Source organism: Myxine glutinosa, chromosome 3, assembly GCF_964187855.1.
Source record: "Myxine glutinosa chromosome 3, kmMyxGlut1.1, whole genome shotgun sequence".
Taxonomy (NCBI): domain Eukaryota; kingdom Metazoa; phylum Chordata; class Myxini; order Myxiniformes; family Myxinidae; genus Myxine; species Myxine glutinosa.
This window is the reverse complement of record NC_136263.1, coordinates 31,315,034-31,335,155: the sequence shown is the minus strand read 5'-3', so window position 1 is coordinate 31,335,155 and position 20,122 is coordinate 31,315,034. Positions and strand designations below refer to the sequence as shown.

The 20,122-nt window shown below is 38.4% G+C and overlaps 1 protein-coding gene across 1 annotated transcript in view; it reads right to left on the bottom strand.

Moving 5' to 3' along the window:
• The window catches only part of LOC137423715 (actin-binding LIM protein 1-like), a 353,241-nt gene that overhangs the window by 8,502 nt on the left and 324,617 nt on the right, over window positions 1–20,122 (bottom strand). The window contains exons 17-19 of the mRNA XM_068111161.2: window positions 13,754–13,786; window positions 4,484–4,539; window positions 4,039–4,093 (exon numbers count right to left, since the gene is read on the bottom strand). Of these exons, the coding sequence (XP_067967262.2) occupies window positions 4,039–4,093; window positions 4,484–4,539; window positions 13,754–13,786 (144 nt within the window). The remainder of the gene's footprint in view (window positions 1–4,038; window positions 4,094–4,483; window positions 4,540–13,753; window positions 13,787–20,122) is intronic.

The window sequence follows — 20,122 nt, the reverse complement described above, 5'->3', positions numbered from 1 at the left end:
TAAGGCCACTCTGTGATTGACAACTCAGACTTCAGCCTTTGCTCTCAACCAAAATCTAAAGTTGCTTGAGCTTTTGGCAATTTGCAATCCCTGTACCTTTTGAATACTTCTTATGTGTTTAACTACTTTTGCTGGAAAAAAGGATGATAATTGACTGTTAGACTTAGCCATTTTGTTGGTGATATTGCAAATACATTTTTGGCTAATTATATTGGAACAGAACATGTATTATTCCACAGGAATAATGGGATGGCACATGTATGCAAATGAACACGAGATGTATGATAATCCAACAAGAAAGGAATGAACCTGCTGACTTTTAGCTAGGATTGATACAGTACAGTTAAAAAATTCCTGATGGATGCAAACATCATTGTGACATTCAAAAGCATGTTTCTCTAGGTCTTTGTGGGTAATGTAATAAAAGTTGCTCTTTCATCAAAGCATGCTTATCTGGAGCAATGCAAAGACTCCTTACCTGATCTACAAGGCAGTGATGAGAAGGGGAAACAAAAACAAAAGGAACAAATGAAACAAAAAAAAGCAAAAATAAAAACACAAATGGCAGGTGATTAGTGAAGTGTTCCATGGTATGGAATAGTGCTCACAATATTCAACCAAAGCATGGGTTATTGCCTGCTTATGTTCTCTTTCCTTTAGTGCTGGAGATTCACACACGGCAATATGACCTTACACCTTCAAACAATGCCTAACCGACGAGGACTGGGCGGTGGGTTGGATAAATGAAGTATTGAAGTTGGGCTGGGAAAAACTAAGATGGACTAGAGTCACTAGAGATATTTAATATTAATCTTTTCTACCCCTGTTTAATTCACCCCAGATCCACTTTTTTGAAATTCCGACTTCTTTCCTGGAAGTCCTAGCAGTGTCCATGTGTTTTATACCTCTCCCACTTCCCACCCCTTCCCGTGCCTCCTCCCCCCCAAGCCCTCTCCCTCCCACAGATCTCCCGATGTCCCTGCTCTCTACTGTTGTACTTGTGTGCTTCCCTCTCTCTCCCCATCTTCTCCCGCTCCCTTTATTATATGTTTTATGTGTCCATTTGTCTTTTTGTGATTAATGTTAGCTCTTACACGAGCCTCGATCCTGTATACAAAAAAAAAAAAAAAAATTACAAGTTATTTTCGAAAATATATTTAATCCAAAATGAATTACATCTGAGAAACAATTTTTTTCTTTTTTTAAAAACTGCGTCCAGTTATCACTCAAAAAAAACTTGTTGCTTTGTACAGTCATTGATGCTCATGGAAGGCTGGACAATAAGGCGGAATAAAGTGATCAGGTGGAGTTGGATATGGGATACGCAGACAAACAGGATCAGGCAGGGACAGTGAGGATAGGGATAAAAAGTGTGTTTCGAGATCATCGGTGAATAATAAATGAAGAAAAATGTGCCAGAGTTAATAAAAAAATGAAATGGCCTCCAAAGTTGCAACGCCTGCTTTTAAGTTACATATAGTTGTGGGAATGGCCATAAGGGGGTAATGGGAGTAAGAGAGACTAGTTATGCCATTCGTAATCGTCTAGTGTAAGTGTGTGTGTTTTCTGTGGAAAATTTTAGGACTTGTGTGTGTTCAGAAGTCGATAAATGTGGCCTCTCCCTTCCGCAATGTTTCTAAAGCAGCTCTCCAACCATTCTTCCATTATTAATCCTTTAAAGTGTTTCCCTTCATAATCGATCTTTTTGTTTGCTTTGTAAAAAGTTTGCAGCTCCGAAAGTCAGCCAATCCCCCTCCCGACCTCTTGAGGAAGCCGAAAAGCAGGGCCTTGCGACCATGCATACAGGTAAGAGCTATGCAGCCAATGGCTGTTGCGTGGACCCACTCTAGACAAATTGGGCGGTGAACCAAATAGAGCAGATACACATGGCCACGAGGTAATCAAGTTTTAGGGGTGGCGACTGGTTCAGACCGAAAACGACCAGTTCCACAGAGTTGACAGTGGAGAGTTTGACGGAGAAATGGACAGTTGGGTTGAGTTCCCCAGAGCTCAGCGAGTCCGAGTTGGCTTAGCATGAGCTGGACAACGGAGAGCAGCATTCAAGAGAGAGAGGTGGACAGTAACCTGTGAGAATGATGGTCTGAGAGTCGGGTAATAAAATAAAAGCACGTGTGTGCTTTGGCATGAAGCCATGAGAGCCCAGACTCGATCTAGCCTGCCATCTCTCGTCACGTAAGCTGTTATTGTGGGCATGGGCATGGGAGAAAGTGCATACAGGTAAGAGTGATGGACACTGCGGTGGATGAAATCTCGTGGGCATGGGAGAAAGTATCATTAGATAAATTATTGTTATCATTGTGTTTGTTTCTTGTTCTTCCCTCTCCTCCTTTGCCTATTAAGCTCTGTTTCCGCATCAGTGTCTTCTGGCATCGCTGCATCAGTGTCTTCTAGCATCGCTGCATCAGTGTCTTCTGGCATCGCTGCATCAGTGTCTTCTAGCATCGCTGCATCAGTGTCTTCTAGCATCGCTGCATCAGTGTCTTCTGGCATCGGCTGCATCAGTGTCTTCTGGCATCGGCTGCATCAGCGTCTTCTGGCATCGCTGCATCAGTGTCTTCTAGCATCGCTGCATCAGTGTCTTCTAGCATCGGCCACATTGCCGCACAGTGTCTTCTGGCATCGGCTGCATCAGTGTCTTCTGGCATTGGCTGCATCAGTGTCTTCTGGCATCTCTGCATCAGTGTCTTCTAGCATCGCTGCATCAGTGTCTTCTAGCATCGACTGCATTGCCGCACAGTGTCTTCTGGCATCGGCTGCATCAGTGTCTTCTGGCATCTCTGCATCAGTGTCTTCTAGCATCGCTGCATCAGTGTCTTCTGGCATTGGCTGCATCAGTGTCTTCTGGCATCGGCTGCATCAGTGTCTTCTGGCATCGGCTGCATCAGTGTCTTCTGGCATCGGCTGCATCAGTGTCTTCTGGCATCGGCTGCATCAGTGTCTTCTGGCATTGGCTGCATCAGTGTCTTCTGGCATCGGCTGCATCAGTGTCTTCTAGCATCGGCTGCATCAGTGTCTTCTGGCATTGGCTGCATCAGTGTCTTCTAGCATCGGCTGCATCAGTGTCTTCTGGCATGCCTGCATCAGTGTCTTCTGGCATCTCTGCATCAGTGTCTTCTAGCATCGCTGCATCAGTGTCTTCTAGCATCGACTGCATTGCCGCACAGTGTCTTCTGGCATCGGCTGCATCAGTGTCTTCTGGCATCGCTGCATCAGTGTCTTCTAGCATCGCTGCATCAGTGTCTTCTAGCATCGGCCGCATTGCCGCATAGTGTCTTCTGGCATCGGCTGCATCAGTGTCTTCTAGCATCAGCCGCATCGCTGCATCATTGTCTTCTGGCATCGCTGCATCATTGTCTTCTGGCATCGGCTTCATCAGTGTCTTCTGGCATCGACGAGCGTGGCTGAGCATAGGAGCTCAGGAGGTCCAAGCACAGGAGTCGAGGAGCATTTTTTTTGCACGAGCGTGATCAGGTTCAAACTGAGTGACTTATTAACTGTGATTTTTATGAAAGAACTGAGAGATATTTGTGAAAAAGATTTACTTGTTGTAAGCTGAATAAGCATGAAATTAATGTATTAAGGAGAGCGGATAGAGTGGGACATAAGGAAGGGGAGGGGTAGAGCAGGGCCGCATTAAGGTCCTTGTAGGCCCTTTGGTGGATACATTTTTACCTCCACCATCGAAAGTGGATAGATGTTATGTTTTCATTCCCGTCTGTCTGTCTGTTTGTGAACAGGATATCTCAAAAAGTTGTGGACGGATTATGACAAAACTTGGTGGATGAGTTGGTTCAGTGACAAGAACAAGCCGATTCGATTTTGATTCAGGTCCGAATCCAGGTCTGGCCTATCAGTGGGATAGAAAACGTAACCGTTCTAGTTCCTCTGTGGTTCACCCAATCAAATATGAGTAGAGCCAAACTATTCAATATAATAAGGTTAGTGGTAGGATCCCAGCGTTATGTGACATATATCGGGGGCGAGTACTGATCGTTCCTTTCGACTCCCATTCCTTACCTCGCACTTCATGGCAACAAGGACCGTGGTAATGGTGAAATTCTGTGGACGGGTGCTGTGAGGGTAATGGACAGGTGACGTCAAGAAGGGAAGGGGGTGAGGAAGGAAGGCAAAGAAAATCAAAGTGCAGCAATGAAAATTGTAAAGATAACGCCGAACAGCAAATGAAGAAAAATAAACAGAAATTATGGAGATTACTTTGCTCGATGTCGTTTGCCAGGGCTGTGCCCGGACTTGAGACACTTAACTGAGCGTTCATCTTACCTGCGTAAAGGTGGGCCTTGAAAACACATTTGTACCCATTCCAAAAAAAATCAACCTGCTTTGCTCCACGAGATGGTTTGTGTTTAACTATATTGATGCTCAAAGTGCAGGTCACCTCTAATGGGTCTCCAAGGTATCCCGACATATTCTTTGTGGACTTCAACCTCCCATGGAGACTCACCCTCTGGATGTCATTGCGGTTGTAGCCCGGTAATGATGACGATTTTGATGGGGAATCTGAACACAGGATGGGGTAGAAGATCAGAAGAGGTTCCACGTACAAGGTGAAATATTTCAAGGTAAATTATTTTGATAAAAACCAATTTCCAGGATGAAATCGTGAAATCCAAGGACTCGGGCTCTCTAGAAAAGTAATTTCCGGACCATTTGAACTTTACTGAAAAGTATTCTTGTTTTAGGTTTTTAGCATTTTCAGCATCATTTTAGGTTGCTGCAGTTACTCTGGAGATCGAATTTGTTCAGAAATTGATTTTGTTTGAATTACAGGAAATAATCATTAAATCAGTTTGAGGTAGTGTTTCAATTGGGGCAATTAGTACACACATAGCAAAGGTGAGCGCAGTTTCATAGATCATCACCGTTTGCAGGCCATGGAATGATTACATAGAGTTGCGGACATTTTGTTTCAGCCTCTCAGCTTTTAATCCTGTGCCCCCCACCCAATTGCAAGCATTAGGGCCAAAATTTCCCACATCCCTCCCAAATCCCATGCACACGGAAATATAGATGGCCCCATCGGACAGCATGGAATGGACATGTGACATTTTTCAAAAGCTCACACCAACAAGCAGCTCATTTAGATGAGATTATGAATGATGAGAAAATGAATGATAAGCATGGCTGAGCTTTCAGCAGATTTAATCTTGGACATCAGTGTCACATAAATGTTTGTCACACAATAAATACTTCTGCTGACAAAACAGAAATAAAAAAATTAATTGTCCATCAATTAGCATAACAAAAGGTACATTATATGCTACAAAAACTCAATAAATGATAAACTACAAGTCCAACAATGACACAAGTTGAATAATATGTGATATTACGGCTAGGTTAATCTTTCATGTGGAATGTCCTATTGTCCTAATGATTCAAGAAAAGTATTTGCCATTTGGACAAAGGTCCACTCTCTTGAAGGATATGATGAAATATTTAATTCCCACAACACAGAAAGGGTATCCGGCATAAAGGGACATCCATATAAATCTGATATGTATACACAGTGTATGCGTATATATATTGTTACGTTTGTTGGGGTAGGTGATGAAATACCATAGTACAGGTGGGATTGTATCGGTGTAGCATGGACCGTGGATGCGTAGGAGACATCTCGATGTATTAAGTAGGGAAACTGGAGCTTAAGGTTGTTTATGTGTCTCCACACGGGGAGTGGAGAGGTGTTATCTTGATAGGGGTTAAGTTAGTTTTCCCCTTGTTTGTGATTGCCTCCTGTGGCCTTTCCCGACGTTTTTGTTACAACTACAACAAGGCCGGCCAATAAAACTCACGCTCGTTACAACACCACCAACAACAATAACAACCTGCCATTAACCACCAATAACCGACATAACCGCTGCCAGAGCCACAGAACATTCCCGATCGGGCTAAACCTCGCCCCACCACCGCCGACAGGACCCAAACTTTTGCTGATCTGCAGATAAACCCCGCCTTCCTGGGATCGTGGCCGTGCCCCGAGCTTCATCATTGGTCAAGCAAGACCATGGGGTGATCCGACGGAGCTCAGGCATTGGACAGAGTGATGTCAGAGACCAAGAAAGTTCGAGGAGAAAAAGACTCTCTCTGGCTCGTTTTTTGGACAAGGAAGGCGGCGCCATTGTGTGGTCCTGGAGCTTGGAGTTTCAGCGCACTTTCAAAGAGAGTGGGGAGCTCTTGGCTGCGTGGGCAGCATTGTGAGGTGTTGTTTTGGCTGTGGTGCTCTTCGGAGGTGAAGGAGGCCGTCCTATCTGCCTGCCTTATGCCGGTGGTTGAGACGGATGTGGCGCCGCCGCCATCCGATGTGTTTCCCGCCTGTGGGTGCTGCGGGTTTGACAACCACCAGGCTCCGAAAGGACATTTTGGGACACAAAGCTGAGTGCCGGCCGGCTTAAAACAATTTATTTTATTTTATCATTCCCCTGTTGTGTATTTGTGTCTGATGGAGACATATCAAATTAGAAATTAGTTTTACCTCACCTTTCATTTTTATCGCATTACATTTACTTTTATTTAATCATTATCATGTTACTTTCATTGTTACATTTACATTTTACATTACATTTCATGTTACTGTTACTTACATTATCACCTGGAAGCTGAAGGGAAAGGTGTATGCTGCATGTGTGAGAAGTGTTGTGATTTATGGGAGTGAGACATGGGTAATGAATGTAGAGCAGCAACGAAGGCTGGAAAGGGTGGAAATGCGAATGGTTCGGTGGATGTGTGGAGTATCGTTGAGAGAGAGAGGAAGACAAATGATGAATTGCAAAAGATGATGGGAATAGAGCCTGTGATTGACGCTGTGAAGAGAAACAGGTTGAGATGGTTTGATCATGTGTTGAGGAAGGATGAAAGTGACTGGTTGAAAAGAGTGATGGGGATGAATGTAGAAGGAAGTAGAGGACGGGGAAGACCGAGAAAGACTTGGCTAAAGATGGTCGAAGAAGAAATGCGGGCAAGGGGGTTAACAAGGGGAGATGCAGAAAATAGGACAAAATGGAGAACATTGTCATGGGGACCGCAAGGCTAACCCCTGCTCTTGCAGGGAAAATGGCCTTAAAATGCCTGTTGTTGTTGTTGTTGTTGTTGTTGTTGTTGTTGTTGTTGTATCATGTTACTTTAATTTGTTGTGTCGTGTGTGTTTATTCGTTGTGGGTTTCGGGAATCAACCCGTGTGCTTCAGTGGGATTCAGTGCTTCCGTGTGTTTCAGTGGGCTGGGGGATGGCAAGCACTGTGACCATGCCTCCCAGGTCCGAGGCCGTGGGAATGGCGGAGTTGGCAGCAGGTGTTCACCACATTGGCCAGCTTGGGCTAGTGCAGCTATGGTCCTCACAGGAGGCCAAAGGATTGTTGGTGGGTCGCACCCTTGTGGACACTCGTGGGCCTATGTTGGCGGTTCGGCTGTTCAACTTATCCAGGAGCCCTCGCATGGTAGGGGGCGGAGCTGTCGTAGCCAAGTGTAGTGTTGTAGTAGAGGTCACCGGAGGAAGCGGAGCCACATGCTTGCCAGTGCAGCCGGATAAAAGGAAATTTGGGGGAAAGTGATTGGCTCAATGGGATAAAGGGAAATTAGAAGTGGTGGATGACACTCTTAGACCTGACCAACCTGCGACGACCTGCACTTAAGGTAAGGTGCCTTGATGTTTACTGTCCCAAGTGTTCGGTTCTTGCTCAGAAATTGGGGCATAGGTAATTGGAAAGGGAGCGGGCGAAAGTGACTTGATGGTCGGGAAGTGGATCGGTTTTTCTAACCAAAAATAGATGTTGTTGTGGGTAAAGGGTTTTGTCTCGTGTCTATGTCTGTAATGTGTACAAGATTGAGCTGTGGTTGGAGTGTGAATGTGTGGATTATCACATGTATGCAGGCTGTGGCAATATAGGAACACAATCACCATCTTTGCATTACAGTGTTTGAGAATTGAATGGCAGCGGGGGAGGAAATGACATGTGGATTTTGTGGGTGGAGAAGGTGTGTGTGTGTGTGTGTGTCTGCAGGAACGGATAAAGCTCTGGAGGAGTGGTGACAGCCCCCCCCCCCCCCCCTTGGGAGTAATTTGTCCCTGGCAGCCGGTGGTATCTGGAATTGGGGACCCGTCGGTGGGGGGTCTGGTTGGGCGACCAGAGGGTATGGAGATCCCTGGCGACCCGGAAGAGGCCATAGGAGCCTGAGGACAAGGGAGCCTGGATGGTGCAGAGTCCTTCCACGCCGGGACATACAGCAAAGGAGCTGTTTGGCTGTCAGGGACTGAATAGTCGAAAGGGGAGGCGGGGTCTGGGGGGGGGGCGGGGAAGGATGGTGAAGGAGTCGTAAGGTCGAGTGACTTGTTTTCGGACTGCGGGCACCATAGTCTGAAGCGCCCCCACCATCTTGGTTGTACGGTACCTCCCCGCTGCCTAATTGAGGATCACACGTGTGTAATAACATTTATGTCATGGTCTTGCGAGGATTGGAATGTGTGTTTTGGTTATGGGGCTATATGAGTGAGTGTGTAGGGGAAGGTCCACCGATCCATGTCACGAAACTGTACCAGAAGGACAGGCCCCACGGAAATTTGGAGTAGGCAAATTAGAATGGCCCCGCAGGTAATGTTTGGTATTGTGGCATCCACCGGGGAACGTGGTCTTTAGAGCAGGTTGTACAAATGTTTTTGAGTTTTTTTGAATAAGGTTTTTTTGGTAAGGTAGGTTGAAATTGGGTATTTGGGCTCAGCTGACAGCTGGAGGAGGTGTCATCCACTGGGGGACATGGTCAATAGTGGGGATTGCAAATTGCATAAGTGAATTGTCTGTTAGGGTAGGCCTGCATGTTTGATTTTTTGATCATTTTTCTACCCGCCCCAGGAGTTAGGAGCGAGGAGCGAGGAACAAAGACAATTGTAAATAGTTGAATTGTTGGTTTAAGGGGTGTAGAACATTAAGGAGAACAGGTAAGTTAGCTACAGCTTGCTTCCCACAGCCCCTCCCCTCCTACTTTATTTCATAGGCTAATTAGGTGTGAGTCGGTAAGTGGTAAGGCTGGAATGGTAATGACTGCATTGAACCTTGCAGGCTATGGTTCCAGGGGGTGAGGGGGAAGGGTGGGGGGGGGGGCTGTGTTACGTGTGTGGGGGAAGGTGATGAAATACCACACTACAGGTAGGATCGCATAGTTGTAGCATGGCATGGACCGTGGACGAGTAGGAGACATCTTGTTGTATTAAGTAGGGAAACTGGAGCTTAAGGTTGTTTATGTGTCTCCACACAGGGGGTGGAGTGGTGTTATCTCGATAGGGGTTAAGTTAGCTTTCCCCCAGTTTGTGATTGCCTCCTGCGGATTTTCCCGACGTTTTTGTTACAACTACAAAAAGGCCGGCCAATAAAACTCACGATCGTTACAACAACAACAACAATAACAACAACCTGCCATTAACCAACAATAACCGACATAACCGCCACCAGAGCCACAGAACTTTCCCGATCGGGCTAAACCCCGCCCCACCACCGTCGACAGGATGCGGACATTTGCCGATCAGCAGATAAACCGCGCCTCCCAGGGATAGTGGCTGACTGGCCGCGCCCAGAGCTTCATCATTGGTCAAGCAAGACCATGGGGGTGATTCGACGGAGCTGGGGCATTGGACAGAGTGATGTCAGAAAGCGAGAAAGTTCGGGGAGAGGAAGAAGACTTTCTCTCTCTCTCTCTCGCTGGCTCGTTTTTTGGACAAGGAAGGCGGCACCATTGTGTGGTCCTGGAGCTTGGGGTTCGGCACACTTTCAAAGAGAGTAGGGAGCTCTTGGCTGCGTGGGCAGCATTGTGAGTTGTTGTTTTGGTTGTGGTGCTCTTCGGGGGGCAAAGGAGGCCATCCTATCTGCCTGACTTACGTCAGTGGCTGTTACGAATGCGGCGTTGCCGCGATCCTGTGTGTTTCCCGCCTGTGGGGCTGCGGGTCGACAACCACGAGGCTCCTATAGGCCATTTCGGGACACCAAGCTGAGTGCTGGCCAGCTAAAAACAATTTATTTTATTTTATGATTCCCCTGTTGTGTATTTGTGTCTGAATGGACAAACATACACACATATGCGTATACATACATACACACATATGCGTTATACACAGATACAGTGGGGTGAAAAAGTATGAGTCAACTTAAATCTATGCCAAGCTTTCTAAAATCACGAATTCAAACACTAATTTGTCATAGTTTTGAAGATATGTATCAATATTCTTTAACATATAATAGTTATTATTAACTGACACTTTGTCTTAACAAAATAAATGAAGGGTGAATACATTTGAGAGAAAATTTATGTGAGCAGTCTGACTGCTCTGGAGTGTGTTGGGAAAAGATTGACTCAAACATAATCCATCAACTAATTAAATCAATCTCAAATGGAGTTGAGGCAGTTTTCAAGGTAGAAGGGGTCACACTGATTATTATTGATTAGCCCATACATAAGGAGAGATTTGATTGTTTTTCTATTACAGCAAGTGTTATTATATCCTCAAAAGTTAATGGAAATCCCTTGTAAGTGCTTTTGGTTTCATTTTATTTTGTTATCACTTCTCAATTAATAAATTTCTCTGGACTCATACGTTTGCACCCCACTATACGTGTGTGTGTGTGTGTGTGTGTGTGTGTGTGTGTGTGTATGTGTGTGTGTGTGTGTGTGTGTGTGTGTGTGTGTGTATGTATATATATAAATAACCTTTTGTGTTTGTACTTTGGAGTTTCTACTATTTCTTACAGTTGTGTATATATATATATATATATATATATATATATATATATATATATATATATATACACACACACATACATACATATACACATATATATATATATATATATATATATATATATATATATATATATATATACATATATATATATATATACCCCGCTAGTATATATATAAAACATACCATGGAAAGGGGTAATTAAATTGTAATACTTCACCACCTGTGGCCCCACCTGGTGGAGGACAGGTGGTGCCTTAATAAACTCGCAAAACCAAAAGAGAAAAAGTTATAGATTAGTGGATCATCAAATTCCTGACACATTTCATTTACCTCCTTCAAAATTTATCTCCGGCACAAAGGCATGAATCGCCAAAAATGCAATTAATTAATTTGTTTACATGAGTAACTTTAAGCAAAGCACAATTCAGTTAATAGCCATAAATTTCAATGTGGAGCCCCACCATCCTTCTTTAATCTATACATAATATATATGTGTGATCTATATACCTATATATGTAAATGCAGGTTGTGTGATTGTGTCTGAACGGGGTAAACGTCAGAGCCACAGCACGTATAATGCTGAATGATTCCTAATTTAAGAGCTCTTGGGTATGGACAGTGCATGCGGGGATTGCGGGGGTCTACAAATATCGATATTCATGCAGTTTAGAGTTATGTGCATTTTTGTGCCTAGGTTGCACACACAGGCGTTGTATAGGCTTAACGTCACTGGTTCGCATACCTACCAAAATTTAAAAACAATATAACCACAAAACTATTCAGTCAATGCCATCAAATTCAATCAAGTCAATTCCGTCGAACCTTTTCGTCTATTTACTTCACTGAGAAACTTTATCAGTCTTAACAGTTAGTGACGATTATGCTGTCAATGGGCATTCCTAGCAAACTCCCGAAATATTCCACACTCTATTGGGAATTAATCCCCTTACAACATCCCAGTGGAAACAAATGATCTGTGAGTGTCCCAATAAAGTACACACTGCTCCAGGATGTAGTGCTCTAAAGTCACTGTCGAGGATGGTGGTTTAGTCGGGTACAATAAAACTGGTCCCTAAGTTAACTTCGGACTGAGCATGATAACCTCAAATCAGCCATGTGCTCTTGTCACAACTCAAGGTAATGAATGCCTTCTGTGTGTGAGGTTTGGGGTTCCAACCACAGTACTGACCACCATGTGCGTACCTCGATTACAAGCACCAGCCAGAAAGCGTTGGGCATAAGACTTTGTCAGCAAGTTAATCAGACAATAAAACTCTGATTAGAGCTTCACATGGAGAGAATTACATCATTATTTGGACGTCAAACCAGACATCTCATGTGCTAGCATTAGTTGGTAGACGTTAAAATATCCCATGGTGTTCCGTGGAAAGTAGGCAATTTATTGCCAACACTGAACTAACTACAAACTCCTGCCTCGACTTGGACTTAAGAGGAGACGGGCACTGCCGGGTCAATTTGCGCACGGAAAATACCAGTATGCTAACATATTAAGATCTCCATCCCACATAAAAATGACATTAGGAATGGCACAATTATAGTTTAATACAATGAAGATTGACAATTAAAGTTTCAAATCCACACTAATTTTAACCTCTTACAAGGCAAAGCATCCCTTTACGAGAGTAATTCTCTGCGGAATACTGTAATTAGAACTATAATCACTTCAAATACCATCAATCTTTACTATGGTATACTTAAATCACAAGAGAGTAACCTGTAGTAATTCTAAGGTTAACAAACTGCCAGAAAGTATATGAGAGCAACAACTACTTCTAATGATATCATTTTTGCCTGGGACACATGTGCCACCGCCAACTCAGTTAATACATTGGATGAGAATTAATAATATGCGATTGATGAAACAACCACCTTTGGAGGCCATTTTCCCCGCAGAGCAGGGGTTGGCCTTTTTCAGGCACCATGGTCCCCTTTTTAAAGCAATGTTTTATGGCCGGATGCCCTTCCTGCCTCCAACCCTGTTGGTCGCCTCTTGCGAAACATAGGGAATTACCCGCAAGGTGGTACTCAATTTGCCGACCTCGGAAGGATGACAGGCTGAGTCAACCTCCGTGGCATTAATTCAGCGATCGACCGGGATTCGAACCCAGGATCCTCGGATCCCAAGCCAGCACCCTAACCGCTAAGCCAACCCTAACAACTCAGGTTAAAAATGATTTTTGTTTTTTAATTCCAACAATTTATTGTTGAACTTACAAAAAAAAAAAAAAAACTTTCTGCCTCTAATTCCATAAACACACTTTTGGAGAATGACTGAGTCCTCCTTGATTGCTCTTCAGCATGGCCATCAAGGTTTTGACCTATTAACCTTGATATCCTTGTGAGGTCAAAAACAGAATTAAATATGTATGTAAAACACAGTGAATCATTGAACCTATTACCTACCTGTGGATGAAAGGGCATCGTGTGTACTGCATGTGCAAACTTATTTATCTTTGTGAAATAAATTGTGTCGAATTCATCTTATGCTTATAAAATACTTCATGATGGAGGTCTGAGGCATATATAATAAATGAATGAAGCATTCAGTAGAGCAGGCGGATGCAATGGAAATCAGATTGAAGAAGCATTCAGGTCATCGGTCATCACAATGGTTCAGTTTATTGATCAAATTGGATCGGTCGAGAATGGTTGTCAGTTTTCCCTCAAATGTACTTCATGGAGAACATGCAGCAAATGAACGACTGTTTATGCAAATAGCCCTTTGATGTAAGAGAAATGGGTATCCTACATGACAAAATGAATCAAAAGCAAAAGTTCCACTGCTCATCTGAAATTTACACATGGTTGCTCAGTGTACACTATAGCTATGTAATTGTCCTCACAGGTATGGACGGACAATTGTTTACAATAATCACAATGAAGCATAGAAACAAAGGTGCAAAAGGCTTGTTGCACAGGATTAAAAATGATAACACAAAACAACATTCACAGGCCACACAAGCAGGCCTACCAGGGTCCTCACGACAAAGCCTCCGAGAAGGGGCTGTTTGGAAAAAAGAATCAGGAAAGAAAACTGGTTAGCTAAACCTCTTGGTTATAAACTAAGGTGTGTATTAAAAACTAAGGTGTGTATTATAAACTAAGGTGTGTATTATAAACTAAGGTGTAGATTATAAACTAAGGTGTAGATTATAAACTAAGGTGTAGATTATAAACTAAGGTGTAGATTATAAACTAAGGTGTAGATTATAAACTAAGGTGTAGATTATAAACTAAGGTGTAGATTATAAACTCAGGTGTAGATAAAAAACGAAGGTGTGTATTATAAACTAAGGTGTATATTATAAACTAAGGTGTGTATTATAAACTAAGGTGTAGATTATAAACTAAGGTGTGTATTATAAACTAAGGTGTAGATTATAAACTAAGGTGTAGCTTATAAACTAAGGTGTAGATTATAAACTAAGGTGTAGATTATAAACTAAGGTGTAGATTATAAACTAAGGTGTAGATTATAAACTAAGGTGTAGATTATAAACTAAGGGGTAGATTATAAACTAAGGTGTAGATTATAAACTCAGGTGTAGATTATAAACTCAGGTGTAGATTATAAACTCAGGTGTAGATTATAAACAAAGGTGCAGATTATAAACTAAGGTGTAGATAAAAAACGAAGGTGTGTATTATAAACTAAGGTGTATATTATAAACTAAGGTGTGTATTATAAACTAAGGTGTAGATTATAAACTAAGGTGTGTATTATAAACTAAGGTGTAGATTATAAACTAAGGTGTAGCTTATAAACTAAGGTGTAGATTATAAACTAAGGTGTAGATTATAAACTAAGGTGTAGATTATAAACTAAGGTGTAGATTATAAACTAAGGTGTAGATTATAAACTAAGGTGTAGATTATAAACTAAGGTGTAGATTATAAACTAAGGTGTCGATTATAAACTCAGGTGTAGATTATAAACAAAGGTGCAGATTATAAACTAAGGTGTAGATAAAAAACTAAGGTGTGAATTATAAACTAAGGTGTATATTATAAACTAAGGTGTGTATTATAAACTAAGGTGTAGATTATAAACTAAGGTGTGTATTATAAACTAAGGTGTAGATTATAAACTAAGGTGTAGCTTATAAACTAAGGTGTAGATTATAAACTAAGGTGTAGATTATAAACTAAGGTGTAGATTATAAACTAAGGTGTAGATTATAAACTAAGGTGTAGATTATAAACTAAGGTGTAGATTATAAACTAAGGTGTAGATTATAAACTAAGGTGTCGATTATAAACTCAGGTGTAGATTATAAACAAAGGTGCAGATTATAAACTAAGGTGTAGATAAAAAACTAAGGTGTGAATTATAAACTAAGGTGTATATTATTAACTAAGGTGTGTATTATAAACTAAGGTGTAGATTATAAACTAAGGTGTAGATTATAAACTAAGGTGTAGATTATAAACTAAGGTGTAGATTATAAACTAAGGTGTAGATTATAAACTAAGGTGTAGATTATAAACTAAGGTGTAGATTATAAACAAAGGTGTAGATTATAAACTAAGGTGTAGATTATAAACTAAGGTGTATATTATAAACTAAGGTGTACATTATAAACTAAGGTGTGTATTATAAACTAAGGTGTGTATTATAAACTAAGGTGTAGATTATAAACTAAGGTGTAGATTATAAACTAAGGTGTAGATTATAAACTAAGGTGTAGATTATAAACTAAGGTGTAGATTATAAACTAAGGTGGAGATTATAAACTAAGGTGTAGATTATAAACTAAGGTGTAGATTATAAACTAAGGTGTAGATTATAAACTAAGGTGTAGATTATAAACTAAGGTGTAGACTATAAACTAAGGTGTAGATTATAAACTAAGGTGTAGATTATAAACTAAGGTGGAGATTATAAACAAAGGTGTAGATTATAAACTAAGGTGTAGATTATAAACTAAGGTGTAGATTATAAACTAAGGTGTAGATTATAAACTAAGGTGTAGATTATAAACTAAGGTGTAGATTATAAACTAAGGTGCAGATTATAAACAAAGGTGTAGATTATAAACTATGGTGTAGATTATAAACTAAGGTGTATATTATAAACTAAGGTGTACATTATAAACTAAGGTGTGTATTATAAACTAAGGTGTGCATTATAAACTAAGGTGTAGATTATAAACTAAGGTGTAGATTATAAACTAAGGTGTAGATTATAAACTAAGGTGTAGATTATAAACTAAGGTGTAGATTATAAACTAAGGTGTAGATTATAAACTAAGGTGGAGATTATAAACTAAGGTGTAGATTATAAACTAAGGTGTAGATTATAAACTAAGGTGTAGATTATAAACTAAGGTGTAGATTATAAACTAAGGTGTAGATTATAAACTAAGGTGTAGATTATAAACTAAGGTGTGTATTATAAACTAAGGTGTGTATTATAAACTAAGGTGTAGATTATAAACTAAGGTGTAGATTATAAACTAAGGTGTATAATATAAACTAAGGTGTGCATTAAAAAATAAGGTGCGTATTATAAACTAAGGTGTAGATTATAAACTAAGGTGTAGATTATAAACTAAGGTGTAGATTATAAACTAAGGTGTATATTATAAACTAAGGTGTGTATTATAAACTAAGGTGTAGATTATAAACTAAGGTCTAGATTATAAACTAAGGTGTAGATTATAAACTAAGGTGTAGATTATAAACTAAGGTGTAGATTATAAACTAAGGTGTATATTATAAACTAAGGTGTATATTATAAACTAAGGTGTATATTATAAACTAAGGTGTATATTATAAACCAAGATGTATATTATTATAAATCAAGATGTATATTTAAATTAAAGGTGAATATTATAAACTAAGGTGTATATTATAAACTAAGGTGTATATTATAAATCAAGATGTATATTATTATAAATCAAGATGTATATTTAAATTAAAGGTGTATATTATAAACTAAGGTGTATATTATAAACCAAGATGTATATTATTATAAATCAAGATGTATATTTACATTAAAGGTGAATATTATAAACTAAGGTGTATATTATAAACTAAGGTGTATATTATAAATCAAGATGTATATTATAAATCCAGATGTATGTTATAAATCAAGATGTATATTTAAATTAAGGTGAATATTATAAACTAAGGTGTATAGTTAGGCAGCTTAGCAATTTTTGGGGGAACGACTTTACAAAAGTACCATTTTTATTTTAGTGGTTCATTGGACCATATGCAATAGAATTAGGACCGGAGGCAAGACATATACAGTGTTTGACTTTTGCGCAAATACGACTCGCACAGCATAATATCGAGCAATACATTTATGCAAATAAATCATCAGCTATTGGAGTTAGACTAAAATCGTAAATACATAAATTACTGGACAAATTACCTTGAACAACATGTTGTCTGTTCTCAAGCTATATTGTCATTAAATCCTTGTAGTTGCGTACATGTTAGATATATGAGAGGTGCGCGAGTCACATGTATAACACATTTGTATAAACACTCGGTATTATATTACTAATTATTATTACATGGAAGCGTAAGATTTATTATGCAGGCATGCATAAGTTTTACAAATAACACTGCATGTATTGAAATAAAAGTTAGCCTCCTTGTTGAAAATATATACATAATTGGTTTTTGTCCAATAAAAAGGTGAAGAACACTGTATATTTCTTGCCTCCGGCCCTAAATCTATTGTATATGGTCTAGTGGACCACCAAAATAAAAATGGCGCTTTTGTCAAGCCGTTCCCCATTTTCGATAAATATGCTGCTAAGCTGCCTGACTCGTATATTATAAATTAAGGTGTATTGTTAAAACTAAGATGTATATTATAAATCAAGATGTATATTATCAATCAAGATGTATATTATAAATCAAGATGTATATTATAAATCAAGATGTATATTTAAATTAAGGTGAATATTACAAATTAAGGTGTATATAATAAACTAAGGTGTATATTATAAACTAAGGTGTATATTATAAATGTTGGCCGTTGGGGTTAAAATCCCGGTCGATCGCTAAATTAACACCAATGGGGGTTGACTCAGCCTGTCATCCTTCCGAGGTCGGCAAATTGAGTACCACCTTGCTGGGATGAATGATCCCGGTGTGTACCCCAGTTTAGAATAGGTAAACACCGTATCCCTGCGCATCGTAAGAGGCGACTAAGGGTTGGCGTCAGGAAGGGCATCCGGCCATAAAAACATTGCCTCAAACAGGGAACCATGATTGTCATGGAGCCCGCAAGGCTAACCTCCGCTCTTGTGGGGAAAATGGCCTTAAAACGATCATTCATTTATTATAAACTAAGGTGTATATTATAAACTAAGGTGTATTTTAAAAACTAAGATGTATATTATAAACTAAGGTGTATATTATAAACTACGGTGTATATTATAAACTACGGTGTATATTATAAACTACGGTGTATATTATAAACTAAGATGTATATTATAAATCAAGATGTATATTAATAAATCAAGATCTATATTATAAATCAAGATGTATATTATAAATTAAGGTGTATATTATAAATCAAGATGTATATTATAAATTAGGGTGTACATTATAAACTAAGGTGTATATTACAAACTAAGATGCATATTATAAACTAAGGTGTATATTAAAAATTAAGATGTATACGACAAATCAAGATGTATTTTAAAAACTAAGATATCTATTATAAACAAAGGTGTATATTATAAATTAAGATGTATATTATAAACCAAGGTGTATATTATAAACTAAGGTGTATATTATAAGCTAAGGTGTATTTAAAAAACTAAGATGTATGTTATAAACTAAGGTGTATATTACAAATTAAGATGTATACGATAAATCAAGATGTATTTTAAAAATTAAGATATATATTATAAACAAAGGTGTATATTATAAATGAAGATGTATATTATAAACTAAGGTGTATATTATAAATGAAGATGTATATTATAAACTAAGGTGTATATTATAAACTAAGGTGTATATTATAAACTAAGGTGTATATTATAAATGAAGATGTATATTATAAACTAAGGTGTATATTATAAATGAAGATGTATATTATAAACTAAGGTGTATATTATAAACTAAGGTGTATATTATAAACTAAGGTGTATATTATAAATGAAGATGTATATTATAAACTAAGGTGTATATTATAAACTAAGGTGTATATTATAAATTAAGGTGTATATTATAAACTAAGGTGTATATTATAAACTAAGGTGTATATTATAAGCTAAGGTGTATTTTAAAAACTAAGATGTATGTTATAAACTAAGGTGTATATTACAAATTAAGATGTATACGATGAATCAAGATGTATTTTAAAAATTAAGATATATATTATAAACAAAGGTGTATATTATAGATTAAGATGTATATTTTAAACTAAGATGTATATTTTAAACTAAGGTGTATATTATAAACTAAGGTGTATATTATAGATTAAGATGTATATTTTAAACTAAGATGTATATTATAAACTAAGGTGTATATTATAAACAAAGGTGTATATTATAGATCAAGATGTATATTTTAAACTAAGATGTATATTTTAAACTCAGGTGTATATTATAAACTAAGGTGTATAATATAAACGAAGGTGTATATTATAAACTAAGGTGTATATCAAAAGCTAAGGTGTATATTATAAACTAAGGTGTATAATATAAACGAAGGTGTATATTATAAACTATGGTGTATATTATAAACGAAGGTGTATATTTTAACTAAGGTGTATATTATAAACTATGGTGTATATTATAAACTAAGGTGTATATTATAAACTAAGGTGTATATTGTAAACTAAGGTGCATATTATAAAATAAGGTGTATATTATAAACTAAGGTGTATATTACAAACGAAGGTGTATATTATATAATAAGGTGTAGATTATAAACGAAGATGTATAATATTCAATTAAGGTGGATATTACGAACTAAGGTGTATATTATATACTAAGGTGTATATTATAAACGAATGTGTATATTATAAACTAAGGTGTATGTTATAAACTAAGGTGTATATTATAAACTAAGGTGTATGTTATAAACTAAGGTGTGTATTATAAACTAAGGTGTATGTTATAAACTAAGGTGTATATTATAAACTAAGGTGTATGTTATAAACTAAGGTGTGTATTATAAACTAAGGTTTATATTATAAACTAAGGTGTATATTATAAACGAATGTGTATATTATAAACTAAGGTGTATAATTATAAACGAATGTGTATATTATAAACTAATGTGTATATTATAAACTAAGGTGTATATTATAAACTAAGGTGTACATTATAAACGAATGTGTATATTATAAACTAAGGTGTAGATTATA